This window comes from Podarcis cretensis (genome assembly GCF_951804945.1).
Source record: "Podarcis cretensis genome assembly, chromosome: Z".
NCBI lineage: Eukaryota > Metazoa > Chordata > Lepidosauria > Squamata > Lacertidae > Podarcis > Podarcis cretensis.
The window spans coordinates 45,435,256-45,452,469 of NC_137184.1; the positions used below are offsets into that span (position 1 = coordinate 45,435,256).

General features: G+C 46.7%; 1 protein-coding gene across 1 annotated transcript; it reads right to left on the reverse strand.

The window, feature by feature from the left end:
• Window positions 1-10,553: 10,553 nt before the first annotated feature.
• Window positions 10,554-14,266, reverse strand: LOC307208283 (uncharacterized protein). Its single transcript, XM_079962944.1, has 3 exons — window positions 14,245-14,266; window positions 13,324-13,450; window positions 10,554-11,365 (listed from the first exon to the last, which is right to left on the reverse strand). The coding sequence occupies exons 2-3, from the start codon at window positions 13,443-13,445 to the stop codon at window positions 10,819-10,821; spliced, it is 669 nt and encodes a 222-aa protein (XP_079819070.1). The 5' UTR covers window positions 13,446-13,450; window positions 14,245-14,266; the 3' UTR covers window positions 10,554-10,818.
• Between the last annotated feature and the right edge of the window lie 2,948 nt (window positions 14,267-17,214).

Below are 17,214 nucleotides of genomic sequence, written 5' to 3' on the forward strand. Positions count from 1 at the left end.
AACCAGAGGCTTATAGGGCTGATTTGGGTGGTCAAAATGGAAGACCATGGATTTAGCATCATGGCTTGGACCGGCCATCCAAACACTGCATTCTTGGACAACTCTGAGAGCCCTGGCAAGGTCCATTGTTAATATAGCGGTACCTCCAGTTGCAAATGGGCTCTGTGCATGTGCATGGTGCATAGAGCGCTTCTGCACAGGCATGTGTAGTGAAACCCAGAAAAATGCTTCTGGATTTGCTGTGTTCACATCCTGAAGTTTACGTATACAAAGGGATACATAAGCGGAGGTATGGCTGTATCTCCCCTGAGCCTTCTAATCAGCACATACCAGTGAACCCCCATTTTAATTTCCCACATGCCTCCAAAGTAGCATCACTTCAGGACCCTATAAAGGAGTGCTTGCTGCCAATTAAAGGTAAGGGGACCCCTGACCATTAGGCCCAGTCATGACCAACTCTGGGGTTGCAGCACTCATCTCACTTTATTGTCCAAGGGAGCTGGCGTACAGCTTCCGGGTCATGTGGCCAGCATGACTAAGCCGCTTCTGGCGAACCAGAGCAGCGCACAGAAACACCGTTTACCTTCCCGCCAGAGTGGTACCTATTTATCTACTTGCATTTTGAGGTGCTTTCGAACTGCTAGGTGGGCAGGAGCTGGGACCAAACAACGGGAGCTCACTCTGTCACGGGGATTTGAACCACCGACCTTCTGATCAGCATGCCCTAGGCTCTGTGGTTTAACCCACAGTGCCACCCGCGTCCCGCCTTGCTGCCCATTAGTGCCAGATAAACCTGCCTTTGGGGTGGGGGGAGGCAATTGAATAGGAGGGGATCCACCAGAGGGCATTTGGCAGACAGACTGCCTCCTCAAAGCAGCCCTACCACGGCTGGAATATTCATGCCGCCTCTCCCTAAAGCAATGCTTTCTCAGGGTGTTGCACATTCACCAGGAACACAGACATGGAATGGAGAGGACATTCAAAATCAGTTTAGGGTGGTGCATTGGGTGGGGCTGCTGATATCTAAAGAGGGGGAAAGAAACCAAAAGAGCCAGCTAATCACAACAAAATCCAAAATCCTTGATCACAACAAAAATAACACTTTGGATCATAGGAAGAAATGGCCACTATCAGGCATGCCCTATTCATCCCATTATAGCAATACCCCAGAATCAATACAACCAATCTGGTGTGCCCTTCATTCACCACCCTACCATTTAAAAGGGGGAGCAGCAGCTTCCATTGATTAACCAACCAAAATAGGAGTTGATTAATCTGCTTATTGAACCAATACAACTTAGAATGCTGCAGTGTGCCATACATAGGGCTGCCCTTGAAGGCAACTTCGAAGCTTCAGCTAGCACAGAATACAGCAGCTAGATTGCTCATTGGAATGGATAAATTTGTGCATATAGAATCATAGAATCATAGAGTTGGAAGAGACCACAAGGGCCATCGAGTCCAACCCCCTGCCAAGCAGGAAACACCATCAGAGCACTTCTGACATATGGTTGTCAAGCCTCTGCTTAAAGACCTCCAAAGAAGGAGACTCCACCACACTCCTTGGCAGCAAATTCCACTGTCGAACCACTCTTACTGTCAGGAAGTTCTTCCTAATGTTTAGGTGGAATCTTCTTTCTTGTAGTTTGGATCCATTGCTCCGTGTCCGCTTCTCTGGAGCAGCAGAAAACAACCTTTCTCCCTCCTCTATGTGACATCCTTTTATATATTTGAACATGGCTATTATATCACCCCTTAACCTCCTCTTCTCCAGGCTAAACATGCCCAGCTCCCTTAGCCGTTCCTCATAAGGCATCGTTTCCAGGCCTTTGACCATTTTGGTTGCCCTTCTCTGGACACGTTCCAGTTTGTCAGTGTCCTTCTTGAACTGTGGTGCCCAGAACTGGACACAGTACTCCAGGTGAGGTCTGACCAGAGCAGAATACAGTGGCACTATTACTTCCCTTGATCTAGATGCTATACTCCTATTGATGCAGCCCAGAATTGCATTGGCTTTTTTAGCTGCCGCGTCACACTGTTGGCTCATGTCAAGTTTGTGGTCAACCAAGACTCCTAGATCCTTTTCACATGTACTGCTCTCAAGCCAGGTGTCACCCATCTTGTCTTTGTGCCTCTCATTTTTTTTGCCCAAGTGCAATACTTTACATTTCTCCCTGTTAAAATTCATCTTGTTTGTTTTGGCCCAGTTCTCTAATCTGTCAAGGTCATTTTGAAGTGTGATCCTGTCCTCTGGGGTGTTAGCCACCCCTCCCAGTTTGGTGTCATCTGCAAATTTGATCAGGATGCCCTTGAGTCCATCATCCAAGCCATTGATAAAGATGTTGAATAAGACTGGGCCCAAGACAGAACCCTGTGGCGCCCCACTAGTCACTCTTCTCCAGGATGAAGAGGAACCATTGATGAGCACCCTTTGGGTTCGGTCAGTCAGCCAGTTACAAATCCACTGAGTGGTAGCATAGTCAAGACCGCATTTTACCAGCTTCTTTACAAGAATATCATGGGGCACCTTGTCAAATGCCTTGCTGAAATCAAGGTAGGCTACATCCACTGCGTTCCCTTCATCTACCAGGCTTGTAATTCTGTCAAAAAATGAGAATTACAAGCCTGGTAGATGAAAGGAATGCAGTGGATGTAGCCTACCTTGATTTCAGCAAGGCATTTGGCGGTGCCCCATTTGACAAGGTGCCTCATTTGACAAGGTGCCCCATGATATTCTTGTATATTTGCCCCATGATATTCTTGTATATTTGTGCATGTCTTGAAAAAGTATCTAGTGGTTCCCTTTGATGGCTGGTAATGCAAGATGGAGAACAGCCTCCTCCAAAGGCATCACAGACTTTGAAGAAGCATGAACTCAGGACGCAAGGGAGAAATTATCTAAGAGGAAGGCACATTTGGCAAACCCTCACTTTGAGCAACTCCCACCTGGAAACCTATGTCCCCACTATGGAAGAACGTGTGGATCCAGAATTGGCCTCCACAGTCATCTATGGACATGCTGTTAAGACTGCATTCATGGAAGACAATCTTACTCTGCTATGAGTGATTGTCAAAGAAGAAGACTTCAAAGAGCTTGCAGCCTTGGCATCTAAAAAGAATAATGGGCGGTATACAAATGTTCCAAAATATAATTAAGTTAAACAAATAAAGCAATCAAGCATATCTTTAACACTAATCCTTGAAAACATTGGCAGCATTAAGATATATTCAACTGTGTAAATAAGTTTTGATGGATGTAATAATGGAATACTGAATGGTTTGGTTTATGTAAAATATGCAGGGATTTATGATATGCAAAATAAACCATGGAAAGAGAATTGATATTTTAAGGATGTTTTAATGAGTATTCTAAATTGTAAAACTGCTGGCTGAAAGAAGAATTTGGGTGGGTAATCTACTGAACTTTGAATTGATTAATCTACTGATTAAGTTTGCAGCCCTATATTTTGCACTTCCCTATCACCCCACCTGGCAAAAAAAAAAAAAAATGATTGTCGAAATTAGCACCCTTAGATCTCTGGCTAAGGCTTTGGGAAACTTTGGGAAACACCCAGTAGAAACTGGGAAATGTGCCTTGAGGGTGGGGTGGGGTGGGGGAGAACAGTTTGGGAAGATATCATCCACCCCTCTTCCCAAATATCACATCCAGCTATCAGTGGTTTTTAAAATGTTCTTTTAACAATTCAAAAACTGAATGGTTGTCAGCCACTTTGGACTTCTGTATTTTGAGGGGAAATCATTGTATAAATACATAAGCAAAAGCATTTTTTTCTCCACCACCATACCCCTCCAGACACACAAACAAACAAGCACACATGCCTGTTGGATACATGGAAGCATCACAGAAAATATCAGGAACCTCTTGCTTTCTTGGTTTGTTGGTTTTTTAAAATGCTTTTCTCTAAGTATTGCCCCCACTAAGGCAGATTTACAGTCCTTAAAAGCACTCTTTGCTTCAAGATCAGCAATCACAAGAGAGAAGCAGTAGCCCATCAAGTAGCAGTGAGTCATTAATAAAAGCTGTGAGTAAAAATTAAATGCTACTGAGTGCATGAGTTTATCAAAAGCAAATTGATAATGCAAATAATATGTACATGATAGCATATCCATAAATTATCTCTCATATATATATATATATATATATATATATGATAATTGAGAGAGAGAGAGGTCACACAGAATAAATGAATAATATTGTTGCCATCTATCTGTCTCAGAGTTTTTTTGGATTTGATATCCCGCTTTATCACTACCCGAAGGAATCTCAAAGCAGCTAACATTCTCCTTTCCCTTCCTCCCCCACAACAAACACTCTGTGAGGTGAGTGGGGCTGAGAAACTTCAGAGAAGTGTGACTAGCCCAAGGCCACCCAGCAGTTGCATGTGGAGGAGCGGAGATGCAAACCCGGTTCCCCAGATTATGAGTCTACCGCTCTTAACCACTACACCATACTGGCTCTCACAATGGAGGAGTGTACCTTCAGGGTTGAACTCAAACCACTGGAGGCTAACATTGCCTTCTGTGGCTGTAGAAATCGATACAGGAGAGACATATTTTGTTGCAGCTGGGGAAGATGAAGGCGTCCAGTTGTGCTGCTGCAGATGCACCATGGTGTTTCTGTGCTCCTCCCAGTGGTCATTCCTCCTCTGGTCACTGCTGTGAATACACAACCTGTCTCCAGGCACTGTGATTGTCTACAAGGGATTCCCACACAGCTGGGTTATTGTTGCCAGCCTTCATGTCACGTTTGCAGACATCTTTTTAAAGCAGAGCTGGTCTGCAAACAGGCCTGGTGCCTGAAGACAGCTCCCCATAGAGCTTTTCCTTGGGGATCCTTCCATCCTCCATTCTGTGTACATGACCAAGCAGGCATAGACATCATTGAGACAGAAGGGGAGAACATGCTGGGAATGTGGGCTTGGGGGAGAACACCTTTGATTCAGACTCTGTGCTGCCCAAAATCTTCCTGACGCAGGGTATGTGGAAGGCCTTGAGTCGTAAGTTGTCCATGACTCACTTCCATAAAGCAGCATGCTCAACAGGCAAACCTGGTAGACCTTCATTTTGGTACTGAACATCAGCATCACGTTCTCCCAAACCTTTTGAAGAGGCAAGCCATTGCAATTGCTGACCTGCCAATACACTTCTCAGTAGTGATGGTGGTGGTAGTTTTAGCTAGGCATGTTTCATGATATAATGTGTGTTCTTTCGGTGTCACGCAGTGTTGGCTCCAATCTTTCAAGAGCTATCAAGACACCTTCAGGATGGGGGCACCATCCGTGAGTCACTACAGCAGGTCGAGGGTTCTCATCAGTAGGTCCCCCTTTGAGGGTGCCTGCCCCCTCTAGATGTTCCTGCCCAGCCTACCCTTTCTGACACTGGCCCTGACTCATGTACGCCCATGTGTTCTTCCTTTGTAGCAGGAGCTGGGAATCCCAGGTCCTGGTGGTCAAATGCAGCCTTTTGGAGTTCTCCCTCTGGCTCCTGAGACTCTGCCCAAGCCACACCCCTGCCTGGCTCTGTGCTCTCCTCAAGCAGCTTTACCTGTGCCATAATGACCCCTGAATCCAGCAGGAATCTGGACACTGGGGTGGAATGGCACGGGATAGGTAGCTGTGTTGGGTCAGGGCTCAGATATGTAGAAGATAGGGAGACCACTGAGCTTGAGGCAGTTGGACAAGAAGTCCCAGAGGAACTTCCTAGACCTTCAGGGCCTATAAGGGCAGAACCTGAACCTTCATAAACACCATCCCCTGAGCTGGAAGAACCAGATGCCTGCCACCACACATCACCGGAGGCTACGGAATGGAGAAGGCCCAGAAGGTTGGCCTGTCAAGGTTCTAGAGAAGGTAGCCTGATGACAGGCCTTCCTGCTCTGCCAACCTTTGCTGGAACAAGTTGCTCACCTGCAGCTTTCTGTGCATCCAGCCTTTCCTCTTTCCTCGTGGGTTCTGATATTGGACTGGAATAAGGCGACCTGACTGGGATGTGTCCTTGAACCAGTGTTTCACGAACTTGGTTCCCCATCTGTTGTTGGACTGCAGCTCCCATCACCCCTGACCACTGGTCCTGCTAGCTAGGGATGATGGGAGTTGTAGTCCAACAGCATCTTGGGACCCAAGTTTGAGAAGCCCCGCTAGAACTCTTGCTTGCCTGGATGGAGACCTCTGAGTGGGTGGGTGGATGAGTGGCCACCCACTGCCATGTGGCCCCCAGAAAGTTCCCTATGAGGGAAGGTGGCCTTTGGGCTGAGAAAGGGATCCTTGCCTCTGCTTTATGAGAAGGCTTTAATCCCTCCAGTCAAGTGCCTAAGTAGAAGCTCTCTGATCTTTTCTTTATAAACTGCCTTCCTCTAAGCTTTCTCAAAGCATGTCAGTCTTTAATGCCCTCCAATGCTTTATGAATCCTTTTTAAACGATGTGGGCGAGCAGTGAAGGCTTAGCTCAACAAAGAATACTTTGCTACCTGCAAAAAGAAGCAGTGGGTACCTGAAGGATATAATGCCCTTCTGGAGTATCTCTTGTCCAAGTCCTCCAAGAAATTAATAGGCCACATCGGAGTCTCTTATCCTCACAACAACCTTGTGAAGTGAGTTGGGTGTAGAAGTGAGTTGGGTGCATGCACACGAAAGCTCATACCTAGAACTAACTTAGTTGGTCTTTAAGGTGCTACTGGAAGGAATTTTTTTATTTTGTTTTGACTATGGCAGACCAACACGGCTACCTATCTGCAACCAACTAAGCCACAAATGGTTTGGCCATCATTTGAATCCACATCATAGGACAGTGTTCTTAGCTTTCTACCACATTGCTTATGGCTGCAATTCCCACTTACCTGGGAATAAGTCTCACTGAAGTTAATAGAGCTGAATTAAACTAGGATTTAGTTTAAATCCTGGGGACGCAGGTGGCGCTGTGGGTTAAAGCCTCAGCGCCTAGGACTTGCCGATCGAAAGGTCAGCGGTTCGAATCCCTGCGGCGGGGTGCGCTCCCGCTGCTCGGTCCCAGCGCCTGCCAACCTAGCAGTTCGAAAGCACCTCCGGGTGCAAGTAGATAAATAGGGACCGCTTACCAGCGGGAAGGTAAACGGCGTTTCCGTGTGCGGCTCTGGCTTGCCAGAGCAGTGATGTCACGCTGGCCACGTGACCCGGAAGTGTCTCCGGACAGCGCTGGCCCCTGGCCTCTTAAGTGAGATGGGCGCACAACCCCAGAGTCTGTCAAGACTGGCCCGTACGGGCAGGGGTACCTTTACCTTTTAAACTAGGATTGCACATGATGCAGATCTCCTGATGTTGCATTGGAAGCCACCTTCTGCTGAATCTGTCTGGTCTATTTAGCTTAGTGTTGCATACACGGAGGGCTTATCCACACTTAGCTTTTGCCCTCTCCTTCTAGACACATGTCCACACTTTAAAACTCCATGTCCAAGTGCTGTTGTCCCCAACCCCTCACCCTGGAGCTTTCCCTATGAAATCCACTTTTTAGTGCTCAGTTGGAGCAAACTTCAATGCAGGTTTTCCCTTCAGAGCGCAGACCATGCCTGGAAAGCTGGGTAAAAAGCTCTCCAGGTTCCAGAGTGCAGACAGTTCCCAGTCCTATCAGGAGATGCCAGGAGGTGAGCCTGCAGCCTTCAGTGTACAAAAGAGACTTGCTACCACTGAGGTACAGCCCTTCCCAGTTACATCAGTGGCCATCTCTCTGCTTGAGTTTTCGGAACGCAAGTGGGCAAACGTGGTGTCAAAAGTGGCCCTTCATCAATAAGTTTTGCCATGTTTTCAATCTGCTTAGATCCAGAGCAGTTTCAAACAGCTGCCTCTCTGCCACCCCAAACTGTGAAAACAGCACCCTCTGCTGTTCAAGGTCTGCATTTCTCCACTTTGAAATGTCGACCGGCTTTGACTCTTCCTGCAGAGCACATGGCTCCATTGCTACTTGCTAGTACGTACAGTAAAGGTCAAACAAGAGGGGGGGAAATGTGCATGGGAATCTCCTGTATAATTTTTGGTATTTGGGGGTTTTTTTTAAGGATGTGGCGGTGTGCCTGTATGTCAGGCAGGGCTAGGAAACCTTTGGCCTTTCAGTTGGTGCCTGACTCCCCCCCCCCCAACAGCCCCTGCAGCTGGCATGATCAATGGTCAGGGATACTCAAGAGTTGTTGGTGGGAGCTGTAGCTCAGGGGCAGAGCACCAGCTTTGCATGCACAAAAAGGTTCCAGGTGCAATACTGAGCTAGATGGACCAGTAGCCTGACTTAGAACCATAGAGTTGTAGAGTTGGAAGGGACACAGTTATCTAGTACAACCCCATGCAGTGCAGAAACCCTGCCCACAGGAGAAGTGGATTTAGGGGAGCACAACCAGTTCAGTTGCACTGGAGAAAGAGTCTCAGGGGCATCATAGGGAACACTGCAACTGTGCTTTAGAATGGAACATGAGCAGTAGGGAGTGCCAAATTTTGGCACCACTGAAATTTTAAAACCCAAAGTCTGCCACTGTTGGGGGACAATTTGCTGTCTTGCTTTTAACTGGTTTATTGAACAATTTAATTCAGTGATTGCCAAATTCCTGGTAGCCAAAGCACATTCTGGTTCTTATTTAAAGCTGGAAAGCTCAGTTGGTAGAGAGTGAGACTCTTAAATCTCAGGGTCCTGGGTTCAAGCCCCATGTTGGGCATTGCAGGGGTTGGACTAGATGACCCTTGGGGTCCCTTCCAATTCTATGGGGGTGTCTTATCAGACTAGGAGGAGGAATCCTTAAACCAACCAGTTATAAAGCTCTGAAGAAGTGACTTCCTCTGAAACAAGGCATTCCAATATGGGAGGGTTTGCATTGGGCGTGATAGGATAGCTCACAGTGACAACAGATTAGCAAGGGGCACAGCTTGATTTGATTAGCCAATTTAAGAACAGTGGAAATCAGACCTTCTGGCTCCCCAGGTAAGGGAAGGGCCCTCCAGATCTTTGTTGGACTACATCTCACATGCTTCCTGATCATCAGGCATGCAGACTGGAGTTGATGGAGGCTGATGTCCAACAATATGTGGAGGGCTGCAGGTTCCACATCTCTGGTCTGCCCTGACCAACAATGGCTCTCTGTGGTTTCAGGCAGAGAGTTTTCACCTTCCTTTCCTGATCTGTCTTCCCTCCCAGCTGTCCCCAGCCTGCCACCTGAGGCATCTGTGTGAAGCTAATCACATGGGACGCAGGTGGCGCTGTGGGTTAAAGCCTCAGCGCCTAGGACTTGCCGATTGAAAGGTCGGCGGTTCGAATCCCTGCGGCGGGGTGCGTTCCCGCTGCTCGGTCCCAGCGCCTGCCAACCTAGCAGTTCGAAAGCACCTCCGGGTGCAAGTAGATAAATAGGGACCGCTTACCAGCGGGAAGGTAAACAGCGTTTCCGTGTGCAGCTCTGGCTCGCCAGATGCAGCTTTGTCACGCTGGCCACGTGACCCGGAAGTGTCTCCGGACAGCGCTGGCCCCTGGCCTCTTAAGTGAGATGGGCGCACAACCCCAGAGTCTGTCAAGACTGGCCCGTACGGGCAGGGGTACCTTTACTTTACCTTAATCAGCAGGCCAGCCCTGCAACAATCCACTAACCACCCACGCTTGCAGGGGAATGTGTGCAGAGCTTCTCAGGATGCCAGCCCTGGCCCTGTGGCTAGTTTTAGATTTTCTGAACCACTTAGGGCTTTTGCCTTTCCACATAAAACCTTGCAAAGTGCCATGCAAAGGGACCCCTGACCATTAGGTCCAGTCGTGGCCGACTCTGGGGTTGCGGTGCTCATCTCGCTTTATTGGCTGAGAGAGCCGGCGTACAGCTTCTGGGTCATGTGGCCAGCATGACTAAGCCGCATCTGGTAAACCAGAGCAGCACACGGAAACGCCGTTTACCTTCCCGCCAGAGCGGTACCTATTTATCTACTTGCACTTTGATGTGCTTTCGAACTGCTAGGTTGGCAGGAGCAGGGACCGAGCAGCAGGAGCTCACCCCGTTGCGGGGATTCAAACTGCCGACCTTCTGATCAGTAAGTCCTAGGCTCTGTGGTTTATCCCACAGCGCCACCCGCGTCCCTTATGCACGCTGATAGCACTGTATAAATAATAAATATTACTACCATCAATTTTATTGTTAAGCGTACAGCCAAGCACGGATGCTGAACTTCCTGAATACCTGAGCATTTGTGCAAGCTGTTTCTGTACCCTCATAACATTGACTACCAGAAACATTTCCCCCCAAAATCTGGCATCTCTGAGTATCCAAATTCTGTGCAATCCAAAACAAATTAAACCAGCAGAAAACAAACAGGTCTTGGCATGATTTAAACACACACACACACACACACACACACACACGAACATATTTTTCCTTCCCTCTTTTATTTCATTTTTAAAAATCCCTCCAATGTCATTTATTTTACCAGATCATCAATCTAGGTTTTGTTTTGTTTTGTTTTCATTTCGAGTCACAGCTATCAGTCCCTGTTTTTGTTCATTTTGTGGGGAATTTTGTTCTTGCTATGATTAGTTAACTTTTTTATAAAAAAGTTTTATAAACAACAACAACAAATCAAACTGACAGGAAGTTCGCCTCCAGTTCATTTTGATCCTTGGGAGGGCTGGGGCTGGGGGCTGAGGTTGTGGATTATGGGTTGGAATAGAGGGTGATGCAATCCATTGATTTTGGGGTGTTCTGACTCGGCACGCTGTGACACAGATGCTCAAGCATCTCCATGGAAGAAAGAGACTGAGTAGTTCAGCAAAGGCCTGATACCAACCATCCTTGGAACTGGCATCATCTCAGCCATCACATCTCATGGATGGCGCACAGCATGATGCTCCCAGAATCGTTGCTTCTACCACTTCCTTCGCCCTGGGATCCTTTGCTTTCCATAGATTCCACGGATCCACTCCTGGAGGAGCCGTAGAGGCACTGGAAATGTTCCATGGAGTAAATGCTTCCAGACTCATCGGAGTGAATGCTTTCAGAGGAATTGCTCCTGTAAATGTGGCTGATAGACCTGGAGCTTGCCTTCTTCTGTTTTGAGGGTGAAGCTTTTGACGGCTTAGGCAAATGTGCCGCAGGGGGTGGGGATCTTGCATGGGATCGCTGCCGGGTCAGTGCCTTGGTCGGTGGCTGGGATGGTGGTGGAGATGGCGGTTGGCATGGTGGCTGGGACATTCCCTGGGATGTTGGTGCCTGGCATGGTGGCAGGCATAGTGCCTGGCATGGTGGCAGGCATGGCATCCGCTGAGATGATTCTAGTGCCTCTGCTGGGGAAGGAGACAGGACAAACTTCGTTTCCATGCAGTGTGTCTGGATAGCAAAAGACTTCACCTCCTTCCTCAGGGTGCTTGAAGAAAAAGAAGATGGGAGAGAGGTAAAGCACAGCAAGGAAACCCGGACAGATTTACTTTGCAGATTTGTTTATTTTAAGCAAGCGTTCTGTTCAAAAACATCTGATATGCATGTACATAAAACAAATAACCAGCCATTTTTTAAAACAAAAAACCGAACATCTTTTACATTGTCAGACAAGTTTCATACAGTTCCCTATAATGTATGCAGGTCTGCATTTTTTGTGTATCTCATCACACCAATAAATAACAATTAAAAACTCAATTTCTCTTCACAAATGCCACCCAACTGTCTATCTGCTCTAATTCTCTCCATATTTTGGAAGGACAGTCTCAGATTTACAGAAGCTGTCTTGGTTTCTTTTTGGATCCTGGAATGCCTCACTTTCCCTTAGGATGTCCCTGTTTTCAAAGGAGAAATGTTGGAGGGTATGAGTTATGCGACCCTTGAGCCAAGGAGATACAGTAAGTAACTATACAACCTTTAGAAGACAATCCTGTCTTCTAAACCTGTATAGGGAAGTTTTTTTGGGTTTTTTTACTGTTTCATGTTTTTTTAAATGTTTCATGATTTATTAATGTCAGCAGACACCAAGCACTGACACTCATGGGGCCAAGGCAGCATGCCCGGCTACAGCACAGTCAAAAAGACCTCCTGCACTAAGTTATCAGCTACTGTATATCATTAATTGTTGTTGTTGCTGCTGCTGCTATGCTCTAATATACCATGTCAGTCTATCAGTCCATCAAGCTCAGTCTCATCCAATCTGCCTGGCAGGGGCTCTCCAGGATTTTAAACAGGAGTCTTTCCCAGCCCTGTCTGAAGATGCCGGGGACTGAACCTGGGACCTTCTATATCAAGGCTGCCAGCTCCTGGGGGCCAAGGCACTATGCCCCCAAACTTTGTTTTAGGGAGGCAGGCCCCCTCAATGTTCATAGGGCCCCATGTGCGATGTTAGGATGTTGCGTCAGGCCCCCTCCTTCCCCCACAGAAGGTGGTGCCTCTGTTCTACATGGAAAGCAAATGCCCTTCCACTTTTCTACAGCCCAACATTTCTCATAGGATGTTGCTTTATATAACCATCTCAAATCCCTTGCCTTTATTGCTGTTGGTGACATTTGCTATTTCAGTTTTCATTATGCAAGGGCAATATACATGTATGGCCCATTCATAACACTTTTAGCAAAAATGGTTTCCCAGAAAGAATAATCGGGTGCTATAGTCTACCCCTCACAAAGATAGCATTCCCAACATCCCTAGCAAACTACAGTTCCCATGATTCTTTGGGTGGAAGCCGTCAGTTCTAAATGTATAGTGTGTATGTGGCCACAGTAACTTTGAGACACTGCAAAAAGTGACAAATAATCATAATATAACCATCTAGCTCAGTATTGACTCCACTGACCAAGAATCGTGGAATCATAGAATCGTAGAACTGTAGAGTTGTAAGGGACCCTGAGGGTCATCTAGTCCAACCCCCTGAAATGCATCCAACTAAAGCATCCATGACAGGTGGCCATCCAACCTCTGCTTAAAAACCTCCAAGGAAGAAGAGGCCACCACCTTCCAAGGTAGCGCATTGTGCTATCAAACACCTCTTACTGTCAGTTCCTAATATGAAGTTGGAATCCCTTCAACTCCATTGGTGCGAGTCTTCCTGAAAACAAGCTTGCTGCATCTTCCATGGGACAGCTCTTCAGATATTTGAAGATGGGTATCAGACTACTGCTCAATCTTCTCCAGGCTAACATACCCAACTCCCTCAACCATTCTCCCAAAGCCTCACCTTCCTTGGTTTCAGACAGATGTTTCCCCCAATCCTCTCTGTAGATATTGGGGACTGAACCTGAGTCCTTCTGAATGCAAAGGACTGAGATTTGGTCCCCTTTCAACAGCAACTCTACATGCCGGTGCATGCACAAGTTGGTGTGTGTTGTCATAGGTGAAACTTACATGTCGTCTGTCATCAGCTTGTAGTGAAGAACAGTGCAGCCAACAATGAGCAAAATCAGGAGCACCAAGAATACACACATCACGGCAATCAGCAGGTCTTGCTTCAGTCTCTGCTTTTCCATGGAGTCTTCTTCCAAATGGTTGTTTAAAGGAGAGGTACTGCATTAGTTCAAATTATCACCTGTATCCTGCCCTGTCCTGTTCCATCCTCCAAGGCACCATTGCCATCTAGGAAGAATCTGAACCCATTTTGTATCTTTCCTAAATAAATTTCTTAGTTGGATTTGTTGAGATGTACTCATTTAGGAACAGAGGAATATGTAGTATACAGTGTCAGACCACAGTTCAGGCATAGGCAAACTCGGCCCTCCAGATGTTTTGGGACCACAACTCCCATCATCCCTGACCACTGGTCCTGTTAGCTAGGGATGATGGGAGTTGTAGTCCCAAAAGATCTGGAGGACTGAGTTTGCCTATGCCTGCCATAGGTCTATCAAGCTCAGCTTTGTCTACATTGACTAGCAGCAGCTTTCCTGGGTTTCACACTTGGGTTCCTAGCTGTTGATGGACTACAACTCCCATCATCTCTGATCACTGGTTCAGCTAGCTAGGGATGATGGGCGTTGTAGTCCAACAACAGCCAAGGACCCAATTTGATAAACACTGCCTATGTGAAGATGCTGGGGACATGAACATAGGAAGCTGCCATCTACCAAGTCAGACCATTTGGTCCATTTAGACTGGTATTCTCTTTGGGCTATAACATCTCCTTGACCACTGGTCATGCTGGCTGCTGGGGTTGCAGGGAACTGGAGTTCAACAAGATCAGGAGGTCCACTGGCTCCCTGCCCCTGCCCTAGTGGGTCACAGCTAGAGATGGGGCAGAAACTTGATTCAGCTCCCACTTAAAGGCAAACCTACCTAATTCACACTTCCTGTAACAATATGTGACCCAAAACACAGGTGGAATCTAGACACATATAAAAAACACTGTTAAAAACACTTTTAAAAAAGTTTTGAAAAATATATTGAATTTGCCACCATCACCACCTAGTGTCACATTTGTATAATGCACTTTACAAAACACTTAAAATGTTTTATTTGCAGTTGTATAGCTGAGTCCCCAGCCTTTCCCCAAACTGAAATACAGCCATCCTTTTGAAATCTGCGCTCCTCCAAACTTCATGGTGCAATTGTCCAACCAAACATTGCTTACAAAAGTGAAGACAGTGTGCATTTTAAAAACCCATGTACAGTGGAACCTCGGTTTTTGAGCTTTTTGGAAGCCGAATGATTCAGAACCCAAATGCTGAAAATCCAGAAGTGAATGCTTCCTTTTTTGAACACACATCAGAAGTCAAACAGCTTCCGAGGTGCTTTTCTCCATTTTCTCCATTGAAATTCCCATTGTGCCTCAGTTGTCGAACATTTTGGAAGTCAAATGGTCTTCCAGAACAGATTACGATCGACAGCTGAGGTTCCACTGTACAAAATGGCAGTATATTAGCAAAAACTGCATGGGGAGAAATATGTGTGTTAGTCAAAATTGCATAGAAAAAATGTCAGTATTAGAAGAAAATCACACCAAGATGCTGATGAATTGTTATGAAAATTTTAAAAAGGGTGAGGGAAAGATCACAGATTGCTATAGCAATATGGAGAACTGAATATAAGGCTGGAAAAATGATGAACTCAAAAACTGACTTGATTTGTGGAAGAAGAAGAAGAAGGGTTTGGATTTGATATCCCACTTTATCACTACCCTAAGGAGTCTCAAAGCAGCTAACATTCTCCTTTCCCTTCCTCCCCCACAACAAACACTCTGTGAGGTGAGTGGGGCTGAGAGACTTCAAAGAAGTGTGACTAGCCCAAGGTCACCCAGCAGCTGCATGTGGAGGAGCGGAGACACGAACCCGGTTCACCAGATTACGAGTCCACTGCTCTTAACCACTACACCATGCTGGCTCTCTGGAGGCAAGGAAGGGAAGACCCCCCAGGATGAGAGATTGGGAGAAGAAAGGACAACTTCCAGGTGGGAGCTGGGAGGGTCCACCACTTTCTGTGTGCATCAAGGGTTAAGAGCTACCTTTGGGAGAGGATGCAGTGTTTTCTCTTTCTCTTTCTCTTTCTGTTTTTATTTAGATTAGTTCCTTTTATCTTGTATTATGAAAAGTTTTAATGGGGGGGGATGAGAAAATGACTTGATTTTGTCCACCCCCCGTTGCAGTTCTGAAAAGACATGACTTGCAGAACCTTCACTACACTACATTCTGCATTTTAGGAGGGTAGTGAAGTCTTTAAGATCCCCCACCCCTTTAATCACTTTTATCTTTCTGCTGTGCCAATGCATTTTTAAACTGACTCAGCGATTTTGCGCGCCTCTCATCATGTCACTGTTTTAATGATTGAATCAATTTACTGTACTGCCTAATCCCATTATCCGCGTCTATGTTTGCAGTCTGGAAAGGGCCCTCCTGCAGGATGAAAGGAAGGGGTAGGTGCTTGCCTAAAATAAGTTTTCCAATTGCATCCATGCCCCTCTACCTTCAGCAACAGCCATGTTAGGTGTCCCCACACCATTCAATGCACCCCAAGTTCCTTTGGCACGGGGAAAGTCAAAACACCTTACTTTTGGGTCAAAACAGAATAGGTTTGTAAGGTTAGATGCAGAGCCCCTAAGAGGCTCTTACGTGCTAAGAAAGCTCTCCTTTGAGGTGATGGCTGGGGTTCCATTTAGAACTGGTGGGGCTATTAAAATACAGTGGCTATATATGTTTTAATAGCTCACCAGTAGTCACTTGTTTCCCTTCTCAATTCAGAGTGCTCCGCATTCCTGACTGAAGCCCTAAGCAAGTTAGGCCCCAAATATCTCAAAAACCATCTCTGTGCCTTTAGGTCCTCTTGGGTGTTAAGACTGACAAAGCAGGGGTCCTCTTGGTAGTTCCACCACCCTCAGAAGTTTGGGATGGTGGTGTCCTGGAAGTGGAGATCCTCTGTGGCAGTCCCTAAACTGGTGAATTCCCCTCTGACTGTACAGCTTTTGCCAAATACTGAAGATATTCACCCTGGCCTTTGACAGTTTAAGGTGTCTTGTTGGAGACACCTGAAATTTTGCTGAAATCACACTGTACTGCTCCATTTGGAAAAGTTTGGTGCCTCTTGTCATTGAAATGTTTTAATCTGCTATTAAATAGTTCTATGTATTGTATTGTTGTAACCCACTCTGAGACCTTATGGTGAAGGGCAGGTGAGAAATCTTATAAAGTAAGTAAATAAGTAGGCAGGTAGGTAAGTAAGTAAGTAAGTAAGTAAGTACGTACGTACATAAGAAAGTAAGTAAGCAAGGCATGCATTCATCCCTCACGGGTACCCTACCTTGGCACAAGTGTGGCCCTATAAAGATGGAGAACAATAGGAATGTATGGGAAAAGCTGTGCATTGTTTCTTTAGTCATTGTCTTTCCCCATGCTAGCTGCATATTATTCTGACCTACCATGGAACCACATGACACCCCCAGCATTCCTAACAACATTCTGACAGCATAATCTATTCCAGTGCTAGGGTGGGGTATGTGGCCAAGTGGGTGAGTCCATAAGCACTGGCGGAGGAAGAGGAGGGGGGGAGCACATCGCCCCTGGCTGTGCGATCCTGGTGAGGTGCCATCATGGTTGCCCCCACACGCTGGGCGCCCTGCCCCAACAGACGGCACACCCCGCTCCGGGACGCACGCCAGCCCTGCCCCCACCTGCTCTCCGCCCCGCAGTGCCAGAGCATGAAGCTCCACCACTGTCCATAAGGTCTTGCTGGATCCATCTAGGTCCATCTGGCTTGGCCCAAAGGTTCATTTGGTCTGCTATCCTGCTTTGCAGAAGCTAACCAGATTCCTCCAGG

Bases quoted from the DNA above. Each gene is read 5' to 3' on its own strand.
- LOC307208283 (XM_079962944.1), bottom strand. From the start codon at position 13,445: ATGGAAAAGCAGAGACTGAAGCAAGACCTGCTGATTGCCGTGATGTGT. The intron at 11,366-13,323 runs GTAAGTTTCACC...TTTTTCTTCAAG, and splicing joins AAGCTGATGACAGACGACAT to CACCCTGAGGAAGGAGGTGA.